At 26.6% G+C, this 26,028-nt stretch overlaps 2 protein-coding genes across 3 annotated transcripts; one reads left to right on the top strand and one right to left on the bottom strand.

Annotated features, from left to right (window-relative positions):
• Window positions 1-211: 211 nt before the first annotated feature.
• LOC103577452 (proteasome inhibitor PI31 subunit) lies at window positions 212-2,799 on the top strand. Its single transcript, XM_008558089.3, has 5 exons — window positions 212-596; window positions 731-880; window positions 1,328-1,599; window positions 1,780-1,959; window positions 2,559-2,799. The coding sequence occupies exons 1-5, from the start codon at window positions 450-452 to the stop codon at window positions 2,686-2,688; spliced, it is 879 nt and encodes a 292-aa protein (XP_008556311.1). The 5' UTR covers window positions 212-449; the 3' UTR covers window positions 2,689-2,799.
• Window positions 2,800-4,512: 1,713 nt separating this feature from the next.
• LOC103577454 (PRL-1 phosphatase) lies at window positions 4,513-21,550 on the bottom strand. Of its 2 annotated transcripts, none has more exons than XM_014444354.2 (6): window positions 21,397-21,550; window positions 8,883-9,293; window positions 7,954-8,538; window positions 7,388-7,519; window positions 6,233-6,399; window positions 4,513-6,045 (listed from the first exon to the last, which is right to left on the bottom strand). In XM_014444354.2, the coding sequence occupies exons 3-6, from the start codon at window positions 8,068-8,070 to the stop codon at window positions 5,934-5,936; spliced, it is 528 nt and encodes a 175-aa protein (XP_014299840.1). In that variant the 5' UTR covers window positions 8,071-8,538; window positions 8,883-9,293; window positions 21,397-21,550; the 3' UTR covers window positions 4,513-5,933. The 2 variants fall into 2 exon arrangements, with proteins under 2 accessions (XP_014299840.1, XP_053594200.1); XM_053738225.1 differs by lacking the exon at window positions 21,397-21,550 and adding an exon at window positions 13,785-14,086.
• Window positions 21,551-26,028: the final 4,478 nt, after the last annotated feature.

Raw genomic sequence — 26,028 nt, 5'->3', positions numbered from 1 at the left:
AATTTATTTATTATTTACTTAATTATCTGTTAATGTTAATAATCATTGTATAAAAATTAGCTAATTATTTTTTTTTTCAAGTTTTAAAAAATTCGCGCGCTTTTGTTTTTTAAACAGAGATGACAGCACTAATGTAAAAAGCGGTTTTTAAATTTTTTATTTAAATTCATTTTGGCTTAAATATTTTGACAGATAATAATAAAAATTCAAAATTACATTTTAAAACTAATCTATAATCAAATACAAAAATTTAAATTATTTAATTACTCATAATTATTTAAAATTTTTAAAAATAATTGCAAAAAATAAACGCGTACATTACACCGGGTGTCCATTTTTAAAAAGTGACTTGTGTTATTGCGATTTAATAGCTGCGTAAAAAAATATATTTATTATTTCATTTACGTAATTAATATATAATTAAAAGTTGTTTATTAATATTAATAATAATGGCCAATACTAATGATTATTTTGGTTTTGAGCTTTTAAATAAATTAGTGGACAATAAATTAAACAAAAAAGAAGATGTTTTGATACTATTTGCTCATTGGTTTTTTATTAAAAATGGTTTTAAATGTATTGGACTTGGTGATTCTGTAAGTTACAGTATTTTAATTTAAGTAATTAATATCAATTTAATCATCAGTTGTAATTATTAATTGCAATTTAATTCAAATCTTGAAATGTCAAAAAAAAAAGGTCTTAACCTAAATATGTTTTTTTATTGCAGAAAACAGTTGAAGCTAATGTTGAAGGCAACGAATTATTACCAGAAGAATGGAATCAAAAAGATCATTATTCATTGAGATATTTGAAAGAAGGACAATTATATATTTTGCTTGGAAGAAAGTCTGATAACAATTTACTGCTTAATCTTTTGGTAATAAATTATTATTATTATTTTTTTATGATCATGAAAGTAGCAGGCATTTGATAATTTTTATTTACAAGTCACTTGTCAATGAGTTTGAATGTGAATGAGGCTGACAACTGGCAGATTTTGAAATTTTAAAATAAATAAATAAAGTGCAAGTAGAATAAAAATTAAAAAATGCGTATTTAGATACAAGGAAAAGTCAGTACGCGCTTTTTTTTTTAAATTTTATTATTTTAATTTATCAGCTTTAATATCTACTACATTTACACTCATGAGTAAAATAAATTTTTTAAATTAAACACAAAATTTATTAAAGTTATAATTAATTTTCAATAAATTGTCCTGTCAGTATTTAAATTTTGAATTTAAAAGAAAAATTTTCTGTCTGATATTTTCAGCATATTGTTTTTCTTACGGACTAATTAATTGACGATAATAAATTATTTGCAGAGAGTTGATGACAATGGAGTATCAAATGTTAAATTCCAAACAGAGACAATAGTAAACAGCATCCATGGGCCATTGGCAACATTAATACCGACTTATCAAGAAGTGATGAATAAAATACGCGAAGACCTTGTTGAGCCGGTGTACACTGGTACTGCAAGAGAAATGTCAACGCAGACGACTCAAAATGAATCACAAGGACGACGACTGCCTAATTCTGACAACGATCCACTGAGGGTAGGACCACCACATATTCCTCAACGACCACCACGTTGGTAAATAATATTAAAGTTATATAAATTTACAGATATCCAATGATTCAGATGTCTTTCCTGACCTGTGGTCATTTCCTTACCACTGACTCCGTCTATCCTGTAATCCTATTCATTACTTGAATAATAATTGTCTTATCAATCAATCAATTAATTAATTATTCATTTATTTGCTGCTCATAGGGATCCAGCATCAGATCCACGGGCAGTTGGTCGTGCAGACTTGGATCCATTTGCTGGAGTTGGCCCGCGCGGTGGTGGCATGATCTTTGATCCATTTCAACAAGACCGTAACCTGCCCAATCCAAGATATCCTCACCCTAATCGCCCTGGTGGGTTGGGTGGTCCAGCTTTTTTACCACCGTATGTATTCTAATTTTCTTTGCTGTTAATTAAACCCAGTAACTCGTAATCCGATGACTAAATATCAGTACGCGCTCGCAAATTGTTGCTTTATTAGTATAATTTAATTATTGCCTTCAATTGAAATCAATGACGACCTTGAGCGACAGTTAATTTATTGGCAATTAATACAATAAATTTCTTGATTTATCATGATAGATTCATGGTGGTTATTTAATTAAATTATCTTCAATTAAGATACAGTAGTCTCATAAATAATGACAATTTTTTTATTGATAATAAAGTTAATTGAAATGATTGTGACTGTAATTTAAGAAACTTAGACGTAATTACAATAATTAAATCTACATATTAATTTAAAAAAATATAACTGGAGTTGCTATTAATTATTTTAATTAACAAAACTATTTGCCACCAATAATTTTCATAATTAATTTTACAATTAACTCGATATAAGTTTTTTTATTTTAATCTTATATGGCCTAATTTAAATAATTTATTTATTAATTTTTTTATCAATAATCTGATAGACTAATTAATGATAATTTAATTTTTTAATTAAATTTAAATATTTAAATAAATAAAAATGATTTTTTCAGTGGCGCAGTACCACCAGGTGCAAGATTTGATCCATTTGGACCACCAGACAATGACTTGCCACGTCCGTCACGCAGAAATCCCGACCACGATCATCTTCCACCCCCCGGTTACGATGACATGTTTATGTAAGACAAAATTTACTGTTAAAAAAAAATTATTTATAATTTTTTATATCAATACTCCACTATATTGTCTACTAAAAGTGTTTAAATAAAAGGACAAATAAAAAAATTAATTTTAGTTGTGCTTTTTGAAAAATTTACATTTTCTTTTTATTGAAAAAAAAATTCATTTACATCAGTATTGTTTACATGACAGTTTTCATACGGCAACTAAAATTAGAGTTGCAGACAATTCAATCAATACACAATACAATTAAATATTTATTATTTTTTTTTTTAATGTTCTTTTTTTTTTTTTTTTAAGAAAATTAGCATTTAATTATTAGACAGCAAATAAAAATAAATGTATAAAAAAAAATAGCAAAAAGCGCATCGTAATTAGACATTCAGCTCATACAGTTCATCAAAATATCTGTGATATTAATAATTATTAATTATATTAATTAATAATCGAAAAGCGTCGAAACGAATGAATAAAAAAAAATTATCTCCGTTTCAATGAATTAATTAATTATTATTTTTTTTTTTTAATTAAATAATTTTTTTTTCGGTATGAACAGCGAAAAATTAATATATCACAGTCGCGCAACACAGAATACTCGTCTTTGGAGATCTGACGATGCTTGTAGAGATGAATCGATGCGCGATTTTAAATAAATTATTTTATTTTTATTTTCAGTTTCACAGAAAAAAAATTTATTGGCGCGAAAAAATTTTTAACTGACCCAAGAAAATTTTTACTTGGTTCAAGAAATTATTTTGAATTGAAAGCGGAAAATTTCTTGATGTAAGAAATTTTTTTTCGCGCCAAGAAACTCTTTTTTTCTGTGCGCAATTTTTCACTTTAATTTTAATTTACAAACGTGGTAACTAGTACTTAGAAAAAAAAATCCAGTTCATAAGGAAGCGAAAGATTTAAAAAAAAAAAGAAATAAAATAAAATTGTACGCAATTAATTGGCATTACAATTTAAACAAAAGATTACATTTATTTTTTAAATATATATATTTTATTTAAATTAATAATAATTGCTATTAATTATTATTAATAATTAATTAGTTTTAAGTATAAGCTAAGGTTCAATATGTTTGAATAATTACGAACGTCCATAGTCCCATCCTCTGATAAAAAATATTGCAGTTTGAAACCGTAAAAAAAAATATATGTGTACCAGTAGTTTATTACTTTTATTTATAATTAATAATTAATATTTATTACTTAGATTTTTTTTAGTCGTCACATGTCTATTGAAGTGAATGTACCGTTGAAATAAATTATAAATTATTCACGGTAATAAATTAAATCAGTAGACTTAAATATAAATACAAAGCCCGCGAATTAATTTAAATTCAAATGAATAAAAAATTATGATGAGTAAATTTAATTATTGTTCCAAAGCAGTTATATTTATTTGTTATAAATTAATGTTTATGTTGAAGTCATTCTTAGAAAATTCCCGCCACTTTTCAAAAATATGCAGAATTTAAAAAAAATCACTTACATTTATTTTCAATCAAAAATTAAACAAAATTTTAAAAATAAATTTAAGCCCAGAAAATTTGAAAATTATGAATTCTGATATTGACAGGAAGAATTTACTCAAATTGATATTTAAAATTTTGTGTAATTTATAATTGAGAGCAAGTGTAAGTAATTTTTTAAAATTAATTGATAAAATTTTAAGAAACTTATGACAGCTGTCATTGAAAATTAAAAAAAAGTGGCGGCACTGTCTAAAATTCCCTTAATTATTTTTAAAATAAAATAAACGGACGGCTTTGATTAAAATATAACTTTAGAACAATGGAATAAGTATTGAGTGCATTGTATGTACTAGTTGACCAGAAAATACGTTTATATTTATTTAAATATATATTGTACATTCACAGCAAAAGACAAGTTTTATTATCAAGATGTAGATTTTAAGTGAAATTTATATTTAAGTTTCGATTTTTATTTTTTTTTGAACACAGTTTTGCGTGGCGCACAGCGTCACTGACAATTTTACAAAACTTACAATCATTTTTATCATTTTTTATTATTTATTAAAAAGGTGCAGTCGTAGTTTCAAAAATTTATCGAACGGGGATCTGATTCGCTTGTTTTTTTTTTTTTTAACTTTTAATAGCTTTCATAAAATTGCCATTGAGCTACGATTTAATTAAAAGTGATATATATTTTTATATAATAATAATAAATATTATTATATAGAGTTGATAAATTTTCGACATTTTAAAAAACAAGTTGATCGAGAATGCAGAATCCAGATCCAATAGAGAGTTTTAAGAAAATCCATCGGCATGCCAGTGGAAATGCAACGACTAATTAAAATTAAATTAATTAATTAAACTAAATTACAAATAAAAAAAAACCTCGAGACATTTAAAAAAATTTGACTATCTATATATTTATATATATATTTATATAATTATTTATTGTGATGTTTTGGTGATAAATTGCACAATTTAAGACTTTTTATTAAAGTCTAACGGATAATTGTATTGCTATTTAATTAATTAATTAATGTACTGCTCGAGGTTTTTTTTTTGTTAATTAATTTCATCTTATTGTCGAGGATTTTTTTTCTAAGTATTGTCATGGCAATGAGATTATTAAGTAGTTAATTAATTAATTAATTGATTTATTTATTTAAATTAAAGTTAAATTATTTTAAAATATCAACCACGACAAATACAATTTATGATTTATATTGGACAGGTGCGATAATGTACAAATAATTTATTTAAAATTAATTTTATATATAATTTTTTTTGTCAATTACTATTGCGGATATTGAGTAATTTATGTGTACATAAAAACCGCGATATGAATTTATTTTAAATGATATAAAATAAATTAAATGTGCAATAGGATACAGAAGTATCAAAAAATTAAGTTTGTATTTTATTTATGTTTTTTAAAATCATTATTGAAGTTTATAATTATTTATATTATTTTAAAATATAATAATAAAATAAAATATACAAATTTATGAAAGATTTAATTTACAAAAATTTCATTGGCAATAGCCAGTTGCATTTCCATTGGTAGGCCGTTAAGAAGATATATATGTATATATATTTATATAAATATATAAATAATCGGTACAATACGTCACTTGTCACGTGTGTATGTGTGCAATTAATGTAAAATTAGTTTACTTTTTTTGCCAATTATCAATTATTTAGTTACTTCTTTAATTATTGTTATTATTTTTGAAGAGAACCCCGCTTTTAAAAAAGAAAAAAGTTTCTATTGGACGCAGCACGAGTTCTTCTGGCCGTTCTTGAGTTTAAGTCGAGACTTTGGACGATATTTCTCCAAGTACGCTAATTGTTTTGAATTAATGGCTCCTCGTCTCTTCCTAAATAAACATAAATATATTTAAAATTAATAATAATAATAATAATACTAATAATTATTAAATTACTTAATTGAAGCTGATGTAAATTAATATTTTTATAAGCTGAGTAGGAAGGAGTTTTATTTAATTACTGGGATAATTAAAGTAATTTAAAAAAAAAAAAAATAAAAAAAAAGTGTATACGTACTCTCTGATAAGAGCAACGGCATCCTCGTACTTTAGTCCAAGTTCAATTAGAGCAAGTGCTACTAACACAGGCGCTCGACCCAGTCCAGCGACACAGTGTACCGCTACACATGCCTCGGGTGTCTCACGGAATCGGTTTTTTAATAACTCGAACCACTCATCAACCACCTAAATTATTCATACATTATTGTTATTATTGTTAATAGTAGTAATGTATTTTTTGTGTTGAAAAATTAAATATTTTAAACAATAATGGAAATTTTATCGACTTTTGATTTGACAGTCTCAGGCAATGCCCTCCAGTTCTTTAAAATATTCAATGACTTTTAATTGTTATAAGAGTATTTAAATTTATTTATTAATTAATTGGAAAAAATTAAGGCTTTAATTTAAAAAAGGACAAAGTAATTACAATTATTGCTGATATAGATTTTTAAAAAAATTACTCACAGGAAGTTATCAATCAAGAGTGAAACGAAATGTGGAAAATAAATTTTAGCCTAGAAAATTTGAAAATTCAATTATATTGACAGGAAGATTTTATTTAAATTTTGTTTTACTTCTAATTGATAATAACTGTAAGTAATTTCTTTGAAATCTATATCGGCAAAATTGTAACTACGGTTTTTTTTTAATTAATGCTTCAACTTTTCTTAATTAATTAAAAAAAATTTAATACATTGACAGGTCTAGTTAATTGAATATTTAAAAAAAATGGAGGGTTTAGGCTGGGAATGTCCTTAACTAATTTCATAAAACCAGTATTGAAACTTGTGATTTCAAAACCAATTTTACACCGATAAGATTTACCGGATTAAAAATCTATCATAACTTTAATCTCTAAAGCGGAAAATGTTTAATTTCTGCCCGGTAAATTTATTTATAATTTTATTTAAAACGACAGTTTAATTTTAGATTTTGTCTTGTTTTGGTTGGCTTCGGACATTTAGACTGTAAGAAGGTTTTAAATGCAGATAATCTCATGTCGGATTATTATTGACTATTTTTTTAATAACTTATTTTATTAATCTGCTGATAAAACGTGTTATGGAAATAGGAAAGCCGTAAAAAATTTTACAAAATAAAAATAAACGGATAAAAATTAATAAATTATTATTAAAAAAAAAAAAAAAAAAAAAAAAAAAACGACAATTACCTCATTTGGTGGAAATGTACCGTCATCAAAAACCAAATCTAAAACATTTATCCCTTCAGTTTTAAGCTCTTCAACTTTGTACGTTGGTTCACAGACCCTCACTACCTCTTTCACATTGTGCTTCTTCAGTTCCTAGTAAATAGAGAAATTATTAATTAAAGAAAAAAAAATTAATTAGAAACCGTCAAGGTTTTGTATCAAATTAATCTAAATGTCAATAGATTTTTTTATTTTAAAATAAAACTACAGTGCAAAGGAATAAGAAATTTTTTATATTTTTTTATCAAGTATGAGAAGAAAAAAAAATATTTAAATTTGTACAGATTCGCAAAGTCAAAGAACTGGGATTTTAAATACGAAGGATTAGTTGATGAAAAATTAAAATTAATTAACGAAAATATAAATAATTTATTTAAATATTAATAGATTAATATTCAGTCAACGTTAAGTTGTTAATTTTTTACAGTACGTTAAATATTTAAAAACGTGACCTACATACTTTTGAATTTGGCGGTAACGGTAATGGACTTCTTAAATAAAATATAAAATAATTAAAAAAAACTTACTTGGATAAAGGTATGAATGGTCTGATCATTGGGCCGATCAGTAATAAGGAATTTCATATTTTTGTATTCAATTTCGGCAGGTGCCGGTCTGATATCTTTAACTCTCATGTTGCTCATTTCCTTTTAAACAACACGGGTTCAAAATATTTTTTTTCACAGAATAAACTGAAGAAAAAATTATTGTAATAATAAATATAAATTTAATTTTTTATCTCTTCTTCTTCTTCTTTTATTTATTTATTTATGATTGTAATTGATAAAAAAATAGCTGGTTCCCGCTGTGTTGAAAAGTTTATTTTAAATTTAAACTGCACCGTGTCAATGGCTGGATTTGACAATTTAGCCCATTAGATGTCAGTCTTATAATTTTTTTTTATTTGTTTTAATTAATTATTTATTTTATTTATTATTTAAATCTTCAATTCAACTAATAATCAATTTTAAATAATTTTTATTTTTTTACAGAGGATAGAACGATGGATTCTCACATGTAGACCTCGGGAAGGGTTTTTAGGGGCGCGAAATTCGCTTAAACTTGTTAGTTACGTTACATTAGACGGTGATATGCGCTATTCGGAAGATTATCTGAAAATTTTAAATTATTTACTGTTAATAATTGATACAAATTCATTAACAATTATAAGATTTTTTTTTTATTTTTAATTAAATGTTTACTGTTAAAATATTTACAAAATCCAAAGCTAAAAATATATATATTCATATTTAAATTAAATTTTTATATCAAGCAGACGTCATTACTCATCAATGTACACAAACTAATGAGTAAGTATTCAAATATTTAAATACAGTGATAAAAATACTTAATACGTTTTTAAAAATTTGAATACTAAATTTAAAAAGTGATTATAAAGTTTAAGCAAAATAATAATTAATAAGTTGTTAATTTATATACATATATATACAATTACCTATTTGGCACTGGGTGCTCCTTAATGACAAGGCGCACGCAGTAACTACGAAGTCTGCATATGATGACAATGAAAGTTTAAAATTTATCTAATTAATTTTTATCTATTTCTTGCAGTGATGACTAGTTGATGATTTTATTTAACAGGCTCTCTGATCGTGATCTAAATACTTGAGATGTTGTAATTCGATATTTTCTCAATTGTTCTTCGTTCTTTCTCTCTCTCTCTTTCACGCTCGCTCTCTCACTTTTCTTCGTATTTAATCTGTTCCTCTCAACAAAACAAAAAAAAAGTATCTAGTCAATGATGTTAGGACGTACGGGACGTGTCTCTCTATTTGTGTTGAGCCTGGCAGTATTCCGCGCTATCCAGCTGAAACTCCATGTATGTGAGGATGCACTCACCAGGAAACTGCAACAAAAAAGCATTCATACTTTTATTAACTATCAATAATTTATTTTATAAATTGGCGGTAAATTTAAATATTTTGAATTTTTTAATTTGAATATCCAATAAAACGATGGCGGGAATCGAACCCGGGACTTCAAATCACGGCACGCTGCACCAAACCACTGAGCTCTCTTAAAATAATTTATATATAAATACATTAATATATTTATCAATAGTAAACTTTTAATAAAAAAAATCTAAGCATGCAAATAATTTTATTTCCTGTTACGAATATAAAACTCGTGATTTATTTATAGTTTTTTTTTTATATAGAAGGAGAACATAAGATAATTGTATAGCTAGACTAGATTATACTGGCGCCAATTTAAATTGTGTGCCAAAATTTTTAAACCTCTATAAATATTCAATTATTTAATTAACTCCCATAACCGCGAGTTTTAAAATCGGAATTAAAAATCAATTCTCCTAAAACTTGTAATTTAAGGAGGAAAAAAAAATGAAGTACAGTAGAGTTGACATCCAGCTGTAAGTTTGCCAACTAAAAAGACAAGTTTAAGCAACGCATTCAAGGAGTTTCCCGTCAGTCAATTTCCGCGGTACGAGAGCAGACTTTTGGCTCGCGGTATTTTATCACAATCGAAATACACAAGAATGTCTAGGTCAATATTCTCGAGCCCTATACTATATAAAGACTTACTTTTGATTAAATACATATACATATATATGTGTATATATTTAACCAATTAATTAATTTCAAGGACCACCATACAATATATTAATTAACGTAACGTAGTCTACGCAAAAAGCTTTTAGCCAATTAACCCTTATTCAAAGTTACGTAACTTTGTTATTGCATGTGACGGTATTTTCATCAAATTTTAAGTTTACATAATTAACTAATTATATAAACTTGGTCATTTAAATTAAATAATTACAAAACATGTTTGCTAGTGAATTGACTGATTGTTTTTAGTTTAGTTTATTGTATTTATGACATGACATAATATACATTAATGGGATAGATATTTATAATCTAATGAAAAATTACGCGAATAATTGATTTTTGGGCAGCCAATGCCAAAAATAATGTGTCAAGATATATCTTTAGTCATGTTCATAAATAATATTGGTCAAGACAAAACATAGATTAGTTGTAGTTATAGATGTGGATAAGAATCCTTGTAAAGTTGGTAAGTAATATATATATACATATACATATATATATAGGTAAGTCAAGTTTGTTGGCTGTATTCGCTTGGTTTTACATAATGCGTCATAGTTGACTGCCTGCTGACGGATATGATAAATAAGGTACGGAAAAAATAATTTAAATTGTTGATACTGAACAATGCTGTCTTTATATATATTTATATATATATATATATTTACAAATAAACAAGGATTTTTTGGTACAAAAAATTTTTACTTGCTCCAAGAAAATTTTTTGGATTATGAATTGAAAAAAAAAAAATTTTTCTTGAGGTAAGGAAAAGTTTTTGGACACAAGAATTTTTCTTTGAGCTAAAAAAATTTTTGTTTCCTCTTCATAATGCAAAATATGTTTTTGCGCCAAATTTTTTTTCTGAGATTATATATATATACATATTTATGAATGTATGAGTAATTATTGTAAAGACAAATGTAAATGTCCAAGTCCAAGATCAACTCAATCGATATAAAACTGATCAATTTTTTATTTTATTATACATTGGCACGCCAGCGTGAGTTTTTTTTCACACTCGGATCAGTATATTGGCTTTTATTTTATCACCTTATGAATAAATTTAATCGGGTGTAAATTTTTAGTACAGCCTTTGATGGAATAGTCTTTTAAATACACGATCTATTGTTGTACATAATAAAATTTATTTATGATCCAAGTTTTCAAACTGGATAATTCATCTTTGATTAATATTTATCAGGGCTTATGGAAATTTATAAGCTATTTTTTGTTTTTTATTTTAGTAACAATTTTTTTTTTCAAAAACCATGACTACTAAACTTTTTTAATATTCAAATATATATTTATATTTATGACGTCTCAATGTTTTGTAATTATACGTCAAACTTTTGAAATTTATTTATAACTTTAATCTAAAAAAAAATGTTTTTTAAAATTTCACAAATTACATCCACGGAAATTTATTATTCAGCTTCTAACACCAAAGTTTTTTAATAATTCCGCGGTATTCAAATTCACGTGCCTGTATGTTGCAATAATAAGTGTATAAATAAATTAGTATGAATTCAAAACATATATTTAATTTCTTATCAAAAGATTAATTTTTTTAATACGAAAAAAAAAAATTCTTCCTATTACCCTTGACTCCAAGGTAACTGGGTACGTAATGTCCATAATTTTTAATACATATATTTAATAACAATAATAATAATTATACTAAAGTATGTAAATGATGATCGAGTATAAAAATAAATGTTTTTAATGCAACAAATCTGTTTAAAAGATCTCATACGTTAATAAATCATCATACGACCCGGAAATTTGGTCGGTTTACAAACTAATGGACTATAAGAAGGCAGCATTAATTTAGAGTAGCATTATATATAACAGCAAAAGGTGTAATAAATATAATAATCTCGTTTGAGTGGACATCATTTGACGATATTGGCAGTGAGACATGTCCGCGTGGTAGACAAGTCAGATGATCTGTTGCATTAACAATAATAACAATAAATGCGCAGCTAAACTTTGAAGGATTACGCAAACATGTCGATCTTCTTGCTTGCATTTCCTTTTTTAGTTATTACATACTCTGGACTTATAGTGCATGATCTAGGTGATGATCAGTCGACGCTGGATAGATGATGGATCGTAAAGGCAATTTATTATGGTAATTAGAGCATTAGTTAATTTATTGTTTGTTTATTTATGATTTAGATAATAAGAAATATTGTTGATACAATATTAGCCAGGTGTTAAAAATTTATGTTGTTAACTGTTTGTTTATCGTAAAAGATGTACGTATATGTATGTATATTGTTTATCTTATATATATATGTATTAATGATCTTCGTATAAATATTATTTTATGACAGTGTAACAGTGACACGCGTACGTTTTAAAGCCGTATATTTATTTAAGTTTGTCGCGGTTAAACATAATTAAATTTTTTAAATGTTTTATCAAAACAAATTTTTGAAAAATTGTTTCTGCGCAAATATTTTATTTCAATTATTCATTCATTTTTTTTGTAGTTCTTCAGAATCACGACTTGTTTTTTTACCGGGAAAAATTCATGTTTTGAAAATTTGGAAATCTTTTTTTTTTTTTTTTTTTTTTTTAATTATGAAGTATTGGGTTTTGAATGAAGATTTAATTATTCTAGTGAAAAATAAAATTTTGTAATTATTGGTTGTATAAAAATATGATGTAAATTTTGTAGTTTTTATTTGCAAGAGAAAAATTCAAAATTGAAAAAATATGTATTTAAATTTTTATGGAAAATAAACGGAGCTGTGATGCTGTGGGTTTTTTTTTATTACGCGGGGTAAAAATGTGTAATTTAAAAAAAATAATTTGATTATGGGGTAATTATGTTCTGATTATTTTGGATTTTATTAATTTGATAAAAAAAAAATGAATTTAAAAATAATAAAGCATAATTTTGTATAGTTTAAAATTATGTAATTTTTAAATTAGTATGATTTAAAAAATTTGTGTACACGAAGAATTTTTAAATAAATATTTCTCTAGATAAAAATAACCGAAGATTTTAGTAAACCTGAGTTATAATTACTCATTATTTTGTTTATAAATATTGCGCGCAGATTTAAATCTATTTAAAAATTTATATTTTTTCAACTCCCGCCTCAAGATAATTTTTTAAAAATTTTAAATTTTGACCAGCCTATTAAAAATTAAATTTTTCTTCTAAATATCGAATATACGAAAAAATTATCAAATAACAAAATTATAATTAAAAATTTGATTTGATTGGAAATAATTACAGATTGTATTTAAAATTGAACCGGTTTGTGTAACAGGTTGCTTTTATACTACTGTCTAAAAATAAAAATATTTATAAAAAAGCTTGAGAGAAGTGTATGAGAGATAAAATGTTAATTTGAAAATTATTTAAAGGTTTTATTTTTAGTATGACCTCGATCGGTGATAAAATAAAATAAAATAAAAAATAAAAATGGATAAAGTAAGAAGATTATTAATCTCTATCGAGTGCCCATGATGCTTCAAAGTTATTTCCGACGCTTACGAGTATATTACTTTATTAAACATACATATATCTATATCTATATACTCTTTAATTGATGCGGAAAAGGTTAAAGAAATTTAAATAAAGCCAAACTTGGTTTCATCATTCGCTTCCAGAACATTCACTCACGTTCAAAATTACTCTTATGACATTTTTATAAATTTACTTAAATTATATAAATGTATATCAAGTGATTAATCAGTTGGATATTTTGCTAAAATTTTTGATAAAAAATTTTATTTATATTTTTAAACTTTACCTCAATGTCAGTTGAAACGCACCAACTTTTTTTTTAAAAATTCAATTAAATCCTTTTATATTTTACTTATTTATTATTTCACTCTTTACAAATCTCATCAACTCGGAATCCGAGCAGGATTACAACAACACCAGAGTCACATTTTACAGTAAAAACACTTGAAATTTTTTTTTATCAACTTGTTTTATATTTAATAAATGTCTTGTCTCATGGACATCAATAATAATTCAAATTAAATATTAATGTCGAACAAAATTATCTACGAAATAATTAATTTTATAAATTGATTAATTTATTAATTAAGTAATAAATATTTAAGATAAAGTATGTAAACGTAAAAAAAAAAAAAAACATAAAAGTAAATTTGTTTTTTTAAACTTGAACAAAGAGACCGCGAACGACACGGTGACTTGACGGTCGCGTTGAATCTGGGCCAGCAGTAGAAGATACCAACGAATGGATTAAAATAGCACGTCGTTGGTTGAGACGGTTTAAACTACACTACTGTACTGTTCACTGTACTCAAACTCAACTACTCAATGTTTTCACCAGCAGACCCGTACCGGTTGACAGACGGCAACGACGAATGACGATGAATATCTAAAGCTAAATCATCGAGACATTACCCCCCTCTACAACACTCTCTTTGCGCTATGTACGTACCGACAAACATTTATTTTAAACGCGTGGGGTCCTCTCCAGTCGTCGTCTTGCACTTTTCATCCCATTCCCATTCCCATCTGATCCTATTCCCATTCTATTAATCCGCCAATTAAATCCACTTGTAAATTTATTTAATACTTATTGTGTACTGCTTCTACCGAGTTCCCCAGCTACCAATGACGTTTATCTTTCCGGTGACGTCATTAGTATTTATTTATTTTTTTTTTTTAAATGATAATTAAAAGAATGGAAAAATTTTATTTGTAACAGCAATTTAAGTTAATTGCTGATAAAAAAATAATTTATTGCAATAAAGTTTTTAGTTAATGAATAAATTAATGAGTCTGAGTTCGTACAAAAAAAAATAATTTCTGACAAAAATTTGACATCATGAATTGAAAACATAAATTTTTTCGGGGGAAGAAAAACTTTTTGGAGCAAGAAATTTGTCATCGCTCTAAAACATTTTTTTTTTTGTCCCAAGAAAACTTTTTCCCGCTTTAAGAAAATTTTTGTGTGATGACTAAATTAATAAAAATAAAGTTCTGGTACAATTGAAAGGTAAATTTAAATTTTTGAACTCGTGTTCTAGGAAATTGGAGTAATTTTTATTTGTGATAAAATTTACACTGAGTTATTTACTGTTTGCATGAGAAGTTAAATATGCAAGTTCGATGAAACCGTACTAGTAAGTACCAAACGGGCTTTGTAGGTCGGGTCACTCGGTTGAATCACTTTGATCCTTCTCTCACTTTTCAAAAATTAAAATATCTTTATCTTATTCTCAATTTTATTTTTTGAATATTGAGCCTTTTTATATTTTATCAGTCTTCATTTAATTTTTTTATCGAACATGAAGGTAAATTTTATAGAATAAAAGTCTTTTTATCTCTAAAAAGGTTTTAGAGTAGCAAAAAAATTAAATAAAGTTGTAGAAAATTTGATTTAAATTAAAAAAAAAAAAATATTTATTTTAAAGTTTTAAAAAATAATTAAAATGGCAAACTAGGATTCTCGGACGTCAATTTCATCAGTTTATGGCATATGAAAGTGAGTCGTGACCTCGATTAATCATTTCTGTACTTTTTAATTTTAACTTTCGCAGGTAATTGTATCCATCATCAGATCTATTGAATGTTATCTCTAATATATAATTTACTTTGAGTAATCTGATACTATTGTACTCAGAACGTACCTACAAATTTATACTTCAGTACGTATTGTAACGATTCAATCATCAGAACATCAAATAACTTTCATCAGTAACCTCAATTTAAATTTTTCTCATTTTCAATAAAAAAAAAACTAAAACTTCAATGTCACTGCGCAATAAAACAGAATCATCTGCATGCAAAAAGATACTTTTCCACGTGCAAAAAAAAACTACTTTATTTAAATAACAAACAATCGTTACTAGCTGGCGGTGATCGATATTTCTATATTTATCCTTTGAAATAAATAAATAAATAACAAAAACTAGATAAATGAAACGAACCTTGGTATGACATGAAGCAGAAAACAATAATTTTTATCATAAAAAAAATATGATTCAATTTTTCATTCGCACATTTGAATGTCACTGAATAATACGACGCTCTATCTGTCTATTTTTCCATTCAAAATTTATTAGAAAAAGTATCAGGTTTTTTTCTGAAATAAAAATCACCGCAGCATTTTCGAGTAAAATTTTTAAATTTGACATCCAGTAATTGCGCTCTAGGATGTCAATTTATATCTTCTTTAATTTAAAATTCAATATGTTTATTAAATATGTCGAGTAAAGCATATATATATGTAATATAATATAACCTGACGAGATATTGCACAAGATTGCGTCAAATTTCCCAGAGGGTAAATCACTACGTCATTCGTTGCCTGGTTCACTGAGGGGTGAAGGTCTTATTTGTTTTATTAAGCCCGCGACTCCTTATTATCAACAAACAAAAACGTAAAAAAGACCCATGACGTTTTATTGTGCTGGTAAATTGACGTCTGTACCTAGCAATTGAATTAAATAAAAAAATTTCAGAACAATAAATTCATGAATAAAAAAAGTAGTTTTTTATCGTCAAGGTCCTTCGCTAAAACAATTAAGTGGTCTGATGAACTTGAAAGAACCTCTGAGATGTCTCGACTGTCGTCGATGTCACAAATGAACAGAGGGTCATGTCGTCATGTCATTTTAATGTAAAAAACTTTATACATTTAGTATAACTTTAATTCATTATTCAATCTTCATATTTTTATTTTTATTCTTCTTACAACTCCTAATTTTTTTTTTATTCCATTTCAATTTCACCCGCGGTATTTATTTTATTTTGTTGTGAATGCAATCACACAGTATCGATTGGTACTTAAGTATTTTATGTGATAGCATCGACCTTTTCCGGGGTATATATGCTAGAATATATATACGTATATATAGATTGTACACCAACGCATTCAAAAAGACACAATTTATATTCCACCCCCGCAAAATCTCTAGCACAAAGACTCAGGATTAATACCACTGCTATATGCACCTAGTTTGGTTATTTCATTATATATATGCAGCCAAGTGAATTGAATTGCGTGGGAAGTTAATCTAGAAACTCTTCAGCTCCCATTTTACGTCATGGGAAAATTTTATATTGATATACCAGCAACAATAACTTTATTATTACGGTAAACGTAATAGTAACGGTTGGACTTTAGTTCACCCACGCGCACTAGAGAGCGCGCTGGTAAACATGGCCAATTTAAAAAAAATGTATATAGATGTGTATATAGACTTTAATTTACAGTTAATTTAGGATTTGGAGTAAAGTGGCAATAGTTTTAAAGGTAAAAATGTCACTTATAGTTTTGTGGTGATATAAACTGGGGAATATAGCTCTGGTTATGGCTCTTCTGGGACGTACACAATTTAATTTAGCCTATACACTCTAGAGCAGTTTAGATGGCAGTCTAGAGTTGCTGGGAAATAGCGTAAGAAAAGAGGGTAAGAACAGAATGTAAGAGTAAGAGAGTAATATACTAGGCTAGGTTCACTCTATACTCGTAGAATCGATATCTCATCCGGGTCACTGGGTTGTGCTGCACGTTTTGATAACGATTATCAAAATGGCGGACCAGAGGTCATTTTCTGGGAGTTGAATAGCTGACTCAGGCAACATAATTAATTATTTAGTACCCCGGTAATTGGCTTTTAATTATTTAATTGAGTTGATGGAGTTTGGGAACTTTGATGCTAATTAATGTACACGTAGCATATTCGATTTTAGTTTTTTTTTTGGGTTTAAAAATGAATTTAAAAAAGGACTAATAAATTTAGTCGTTTATGGTATGATGGCAAAAGGTTAGTAGAAAGTGCCCTCGAGCCTTTCAGACGTCGGCGATCGTTAACCAAGGTCAGTGACATCGGGCAGCGACCCCGTCTGGCAGCGTCGTGTATCTCCTGCATCGAACTACCACCCACTCACGACCAATAGCACCTTCTCTTTATCCTCGTCCTCATATTAAACATTTATCCTCTAGTGTATCCCGGGTTTATCGTAAGTATAATTTTTTTTGTTATCTAAAAAATTTCACAATCTATTTCTACGCAACCGATTACATTTTATCGGCTGTTAGATTTAAATTTAAAAATTTAAATCTAACGGCGGGAATTTTTTTTTCTGCCAAGATAAATTCCGGGCGATTTAATTGAAACGTGGAATGGGATGATTGGAGCACGATTAAAGGAAACCGTCAAACGGATGTACGCATTAGAATTACTACTGGCGACAATTGATCAAGACTCATTACATTAGTATTCCGTTGGGCTTATCCACTTCCTATCTATTAAATAGTCAAGTGCATTTGATCGTTTTATCGAAGCCAAATATTAGTTTCTGATAACGATATTTGTTATCAAGTACTCCAGGTTTGTTTTATAAAAATCTCCACATATATTTATGTTTGTAATTAAATAATAACATTATTTATTTATTTGTCTAGCAATTTGATGAATTATCAAGTTTAGGACTAGGGTTTCGTTGGGTAGTTCAGGCAAGGCCGAATAAAGGGAGTCGAGGAACTCTGGACAAACCGGTTTAGGGTCCCGGGCTCTAATAAACGGGGAATAAAAGAAGAAACAAAGAAAAGAATAAAGGACTACAACCCACCGTCCTGGTCAATCGTCCTGCTGCCGCCAGTGGCGTTCTTTAGGTGCGCGCCGTCTAGACGGGGGTCTCATTGCCTTTCCAGAGGGGGGCAGGTTCAAAACCTGGAGCAGGGTCGACGACTTGGCTTACGCTTTTATTTTAAAATCCTTTTTTAAAAAGTACCCAACAGAGCATAGTCACGTAGACTGACGGCTGTAGGGACAAGGGACTGACATTTACATTTTATAACCTGTATTACTGTCTGTATATTTTATTTCCCTATTTCCTTGTACTTATTATTCAATTGTGTACATACTCAGGAACATTTATTGTCGATATGATGGATGTTTTATGTTTTGTCTAACGTATTATACTTATTATCTACACATATCAGCATATGTATATTTTAAATCACGGCTGGTGGTCCCCGAAACTGATACGCATTTTCATTTCTTTTATTATTATTATTTATTATTATCATAACGTAATATCGTGTATTATATTGATGGTGGATTTGAATTCAAAAAATCGCTATCAAGATAAAAAAACAAAAGTTGATACTACTAATAATACATTCATTAATATTAATATTATTTTTATTTTTTTTTCAGCAATGAGTTATCAATTTACTTAGGCGCGAATTGCCGACAAGTGTCGGATAACGAATGACGTATGTTGAGTCCACGTGCGTCATAGACGCAATATAATAATAATAGTAATAACAATAACAAAATATATTCTGACGACTCAGCATCAAAGCAAATGCTCAGGACAATATAAGAGACATATTAAATAGGAAACAGATAAAATAAAATATACAATAGTATTGTATGGCGTACGCAATTAAAGTCTTGACTCATCGTCAGTACAGAGATTATACTGAGTGTAATTTAACGCCGACGACGACACGTGGCGAGCAAGAACAAAAAGGTCTGTTAATTTCGCGCCGACGACCACCCTGATACGAGATGCTGATCAAATCTCATATTAAATAATAATGGTAATAATAAACTCGGAGCACAAAGATAGTAATTATCATGTGATATGTCCTTTGATACTAAATATCCCCGACGAGTGTCTTTAAATATATATCTAGTTATATAAATAATAACTTGACATTGGATATTAATTACGCGTTGACAAAAGGACAAGTCTATCTATCGCATAGCGATTTAATAGCTCGAGGCTTGAGATACTGAACAGTTTTAGCTGTGTAGGCTTGTGTAAAACGTTGAGAGTCAGTACTTGTTAATGTTTACCAACAGTAATTTAATAAACACCTACGGGTCTTTGTTTTTTTATTCACTTGACATTCAATTCTTTTCTGTGCTATCTAGTTTGTCTTCACTTCCTGGCCTACGTCAATCCTTCGTTTCCTATCATGACGTATTATATAACGTATATATGTAATTATCATTGATGACTGAAAAAAAAATTCAAGATTTTATTACAAGCGACTGTACATTGAAAAAAAATCGCGGTTGAAAGTTGATATTCATGATACTGGTTAGTCGACCTTTTATAGTTTTTGGATTTTTTTAAAGACGACAGATTATAAAAAAAACAAAATTTTTAAAAATTACACTTATAGATTTTTTAATTCTCTACATGTGCATTTTTTAGTTTTGTGTTTTTTTTAATTGTTTTGAGAAAAAAATAAAAAAATTGTCTTCTAACTTCAGGATCTTAGTTAGCTGACGTTTGATAATTTTTGATTTTTTTTTTAAATAATAAATTATAAAAAAAAAATATTTGACAAAATTGCACTTGTAGTTTTTTAAATTTCCTACATGTGCATATTTTTAGTTTTCGTTTTTTTTGCAATACGAAAATTACTAATTGTCTGCTAACAGGATCATAAATATTCTCGATTCAAATTTTTTTGAAAATTTAAATTTTCGCGGTAAGTAGAAATTCCATGACCAAGACGGCTTAAGAAAATTTTGACAGTTTCCGAAAACTGCAAAAAAAAAAATGTTGAAAAGATTTTTTTTGTAAATCTAGTATTTGTAGATTCCAATAACTGGGACTAGATTCTATGTGCCAGGTAATAATTTTTATACCTGAATATTTACAGCAACACCTGGCTCCTCTTTCCCGACAAAATAATTTTTATTTTTTAGTATGAATTTTTTATTAGTCTCGAATTATAAATTTCACATGTTTCAGAAAGTTCTTACTGATAAGCGCACGTGTCAAATTTAAAAATTTAAATTTTAAAATAGTTTCTTATGATTGATTGAAGTTGGAGTAATTAATTGTGGGGAATGATTTGAATAAATTAGCAAGTTGATAAATTTAACGTAAAATGGAGCAAGTGATTGATGAAGTAAAAAATTTCGAGGAATGATGAAATAAAAAAAATAAATAGGGAATTTAAGATATTGTGGGTTGGATACGGGCGTGAAAGTCTTGGAGCCTCAGCATCGAGTGTCGACTGGTCACCGGATGTTAGTCTCGAAGTAGAACGGTGAAACGTCACGATCATAAATTAATGATGAATTATATATTTTCTTTTGTTGATGCCCTTAAATATAATATTTTTATAAAATTTATTATCACTGTTGATAATAATAATAAATGCGGAGCATGATGGGTGAAAATGTTGGTTTTTCTAGATAGGCTATGATTAATTGTTGGTAGAGCATCAAAAAAGCTTTTTTAGGTATACTAGAGAGTTGATTGTCCGCGCAAGTCACGAATCGCTGGATACGCCAAATGTTGGTTGAGTTAAAAACTGAGTTTTTGTTAATTAATTTGCTAGATGAGTGGAAATATTTGTTTTGAATTTGTGTAATTAATTAATTAATTAGTAATTAACTCACCTGAATCGCCATACACATTGAATACGGCGAGCACGTTGGGGGGTTCGTTTTTAAAAACGACACTCCGAAAATATACTGACACTTAACGACACACACGTACGTCCTTTCGCCAGAAGAGCCCGTGAACAACTGATTTGATCATGGACATGGAAATGGCGGAGGGTATGGAGCAGGAGGAGAGACACCACAAGCACATTACAGGAAACACAAACCCACTGCTAGATTCACCATTTAAAATTACACTGGCGCTATCTTGCGAGACGCCATTGGTTTGAATTTTCTTTACCCGCCAAATTCAAATTTTACAAATATTTTTATTTATTTACTGTAATTAATAAATTATTTATTGTAATTTACATTTATTTAAAATAGGCGCGGAATTTTAAAATTACGCGGGAAATATAAATGATGTATTTTAAATTTTTTGTAATTAATAATGATTGCAATGGGGGAATTAAAGAGACTTAAGATAATTTTTTACTTTTGAAACTTTTATTTATTTTTTTTTTTTTTATTTCAATTTATTTTTAGATAAAAATAATAAGGCGAATTTGAAAAAGCTAATTGCTCATTTCAATATCAATAATATATAGCTTAATTAATTAAAATTAAGTAATTATGCTAGCAATTACTTTATTTAAAAGCTAAAAAACATTTAAAAAATTTCATACATATTTAATTAAACATTCATTACAAAATCTAAAGTATTTAAATTTATTTTAAAAAATCTATAAAAAAAATATAATTTATTGAAAATAATATTACTAGCGTAATTACTAAACAATTATTTAATCTTAATAAATTCGTCATTTAAAAGATAAACAAATCATTACAATTTTCTTTTATCAAACATAAAATTGTCTAAAAAAAATAATTGCACTAATTACACGGGTTAAGTTTAATTAAATCATTCATAACAATTACAAATAATTAAAAATATAATCTACCAAACCACAATCCATTCGTGCAATTTTTTTTTATCAATTTACACTACGATCTCTGTAAACATTTAATATATTTATATATATATATTTTTTTAATTTATTTATTTTACATTAATTAATATTTTAATTAACGAATTAAGATTCATTGTCCTTTCATTTAATTAATCCATTTAAGGCATACTTTTAATAATAATTTATCACACATCAATAAGTTTCTACAAACGAAACTCGTAATTCACATTCAGGTCCACGATCAATGTCAATAAAATCTTCCCCTTTAATTTATAAAAAAAAATAATTAAAATTTTAAATTCCTAGGCCTCAAATTAATGAAAATTTTTAATTATTCAAGGCCTTGATCTAAAAATAAAATCAATAATCTTTTTTTATTAATTTGTACCTGTACCGTCTCCTTGACTCATTAAACCCTCGATGCATTTGTCAATAATCCTTCCTATCATCACTCATTAATTCATTTAATTATTTATTAATTAGTTTCATAACTATTTGTTATTAAATACAAATTATCAATTATTACTGTATTTATCGCTAAATTTTTTTTCACCTTAATAATTATGGTCCCTACAAAAAATACATTACATTATATTTATATATATAGATATATCTATAAGCAGTATTACATTACATACTATAATATATAGTAATCATATCTATGTACATAACATTTTATTTTTTTTTACTTAATTAGTAATTTTTTTTTTTATTTAAAATTAAAAATTTTTTTAATTTTTCAATGATTATTTTTCTATACTTTTTTTCTCACACTGCTGACACTGGAATGTTTCACAGTTAATAGTTTGTGAAAAAAAAATCGATACATAAACTACGGTAATAACAATTATAATGATAATAATAGAGCATTATAATTAAGTAAATCATAATTATGTTTATTAAAAAGAGTATGATAATAATAACCTGCGTAAAAATGGTAAAAATTTTTTTCCACTCGTAGCGAGTATTTAAGTAACATAATTAATTATGTGATAAAAATTATTTTTATAATGTATAATTATACTTAATAATCGATTATTTTAAAATGATTATTGGCTCATGATGATTTTTATAAATTAGCGCCGGCAGTTACGACATAGAAAATTTTACGCACTGTACAAAACCTCTACTTATTATTATTATTTTTTTTTTTAGTTTATATACATTTTTTTTTTTTGTGATATATAGACATATATATTTATTTTTTTAAATAACGCAACAACACAAATCTTGAGCCATTTTTTTTAAAAGAGATTTAGTCGAGTTTGATTCTAATATTTCTAACATTCAATTACCATTTTCACAGCACATTTTTTTTTAGTTTATTTTAATTCTTAACTTTTCTTTCAATTAAATCAATCGTCTCATTAAATTTATCTGCCATCAAAATTTATGATTATAAAATTATTCTAAAGTTAGCCGACAGTAATTTTTGGATTTTTTTTTCAAAACGATAAATTATAAAAAAATTATTGTAAAAAATTGCACTTATAGTTTTTTTTTATTTTCGACACGCGCATATTTTTAGTTGTTTTTTTTCTTTACAGTTTTTTTTGTAATTGAAGTTGAAAAAAAAATTCAAAAATTTTTAATTGTCTGCTAACTTCAGGATCATGATTATAAATAACAAAATTTAATTTTTGTTATTTTATTAAATTTATTTAATTAATTTTAAGTAGAAAAAAAGTCTAAAAAAATGAAAGGTAAAAGTACCGTTTCCGGTCACATTAAGGCCAGTTTTGGACACATGAAAAATTTCAATAAAATTTGTAAAAAGCGTAATGACAATGAATTTTAAAAATGTGTTCAAAGATTCTTTTATCCCACTCCTAAATAAGAAATTTTATCTGATAATTTTTTATTAATTAAAATAAAGTATCAAATGTCCAAAAATGGAGCAGTGACCACAAATGGTACTTCTACTCTGTATAAAATTAAAAAAAAAATGTTTTTCAAGTAATGAGACGAGTGTTAATTGATATCAAACTTATCACAAACTCTTTACATAACAGTACGCACCCGAAATTTCGTGAAGGCATATAATTGCTCTATCAATCGCACTAGTTAGTGCTCGGCTACCAAATAGTATTGACAGTGAGGTTCATTACATACTAAAGTGACAGATGATCTTATTAATATACAGAAGATCGTATTATTCTATTATACTCATTTATTTAGTTTTTTTATTTTTATTTTCAAGGGAAAATCTATAAATTCCCATCAACCCTTCGAGTGAACTTTTCCGAAAAGTTATTACTCGCGCACTAGGTCAAGTGACCCCTTCAGGGTATTTTTAGATCTATAGACTTTTGTAAGAAGCCACTGAGTCGTTTTTTTTTCTTTAAAAAATCACTAAACTTAAAAACTAATTACGAGTAAATAAAAAAATTTTCCATGTCATTTACTGTCAAATTTTCCAAGCCTCTGTAAAATCTATAAATAGTTTTTCTTTACAAGCAAAAATTTAGTAATGAATAATTGACTTAAAAAAAAACTAAATATTGGGTCTCTTGTTTTTTATACGCGCGAAGGGCTGATTATTTTTATAATTAATATATATATATATATATATATATATATATATATATATATATATATATATATATATATATATATATATTTTTTTTTTATATTTTATATTTAAATCTAAGAACATTGCTTTGCATTGTCCGAGCAATTCACAATGAATAGCATTCCTGAGTTAATTATATAATTTAATATTTTTGTTCGATTAAATCGAGAGGCTTTCAGGTACATGACTGCCTCTTGAGCTAATTGTTTATTAATTTAACTTGTAATTTTTTTTTTAACTATTTTTCAAACACAAAATACAGATCTTCAACTTGGAAGTACATTTAAATTACATTTACTAGGACAAACAAAACATTTACTTTTTTTTTTGTTAATTATCTAGTTCATAAACAATCCCAATAATATATTTTATTTAGACTCGATTTGTATTTCTAATCCCATTTACTATCACTAAATATTGACTAATTGTTGAGAACATTTAATTAAATTTATGGATATATGATAAATAATTATCTCTGCATTAAATTAATATATGTATCATTTAGCCTAATTTTAAAATTAATTAAAGTCTAGTCTTATTTTTTTTTTTTAAGGCAGGAATTCATATATTTACAATTAAATATAATATATTTAAATTAATAACTTTAATCTCGCCTCAAAACTCTTAATTAATTAGCCTAATTATTGAAGCTTGAATCAGACGAGGAAGATATTTGTGCATCGTTCCATGATCTCTCTCTATTTATTCATAGTATTTATTTTTATTTTTAGCCTGACAATTTTGACAAAAATAGTGCATCTATAGATTTTTTACAAATTTATAATTATCTAAATAGTTATTTATTAAATAAACTAATAATAGAAGTAAATAATTAAAGAGATCCGAAATAATAAAAGCTCATTGTAAGATAAAAACACAAAACTTCAAGCATCGCGTCCGAGACAAGCTACATTTTAATTAATAAACTAAAAAAAAAATAATTATGAGTTTTAATTGCGTAGTTTTGTGTTACCTTGTATTATAAATCGCATTGTAGTATTAATTGATATATATGTGGGTATATATATATATCTTATCATTATCACTACAACGTCAGCGTGAATTAGTGACAAATAAATTCATTAGCTCAACAAAAAATCGCTA

This window comes from Microplitis demolitor, chromosome 4, assembly GCF_026212275.2.
Source record: "Microplitis demolitor isolate Queensland-Clemson2020A chromosome 4, iyMicDemo2.1a, whole genome shotgun sequence".
NCBI lineage: Eukaryota > Metazoa > Arthropoda > Insecta > Hymenoptera > Braconidae > Microplitis > Microplitis demolitor.
The sequence above is the reverse complement of the archived record's forward strand: the minus strand, read 5'-3'. Positions and strand labels throughout refer to the sequence as shown.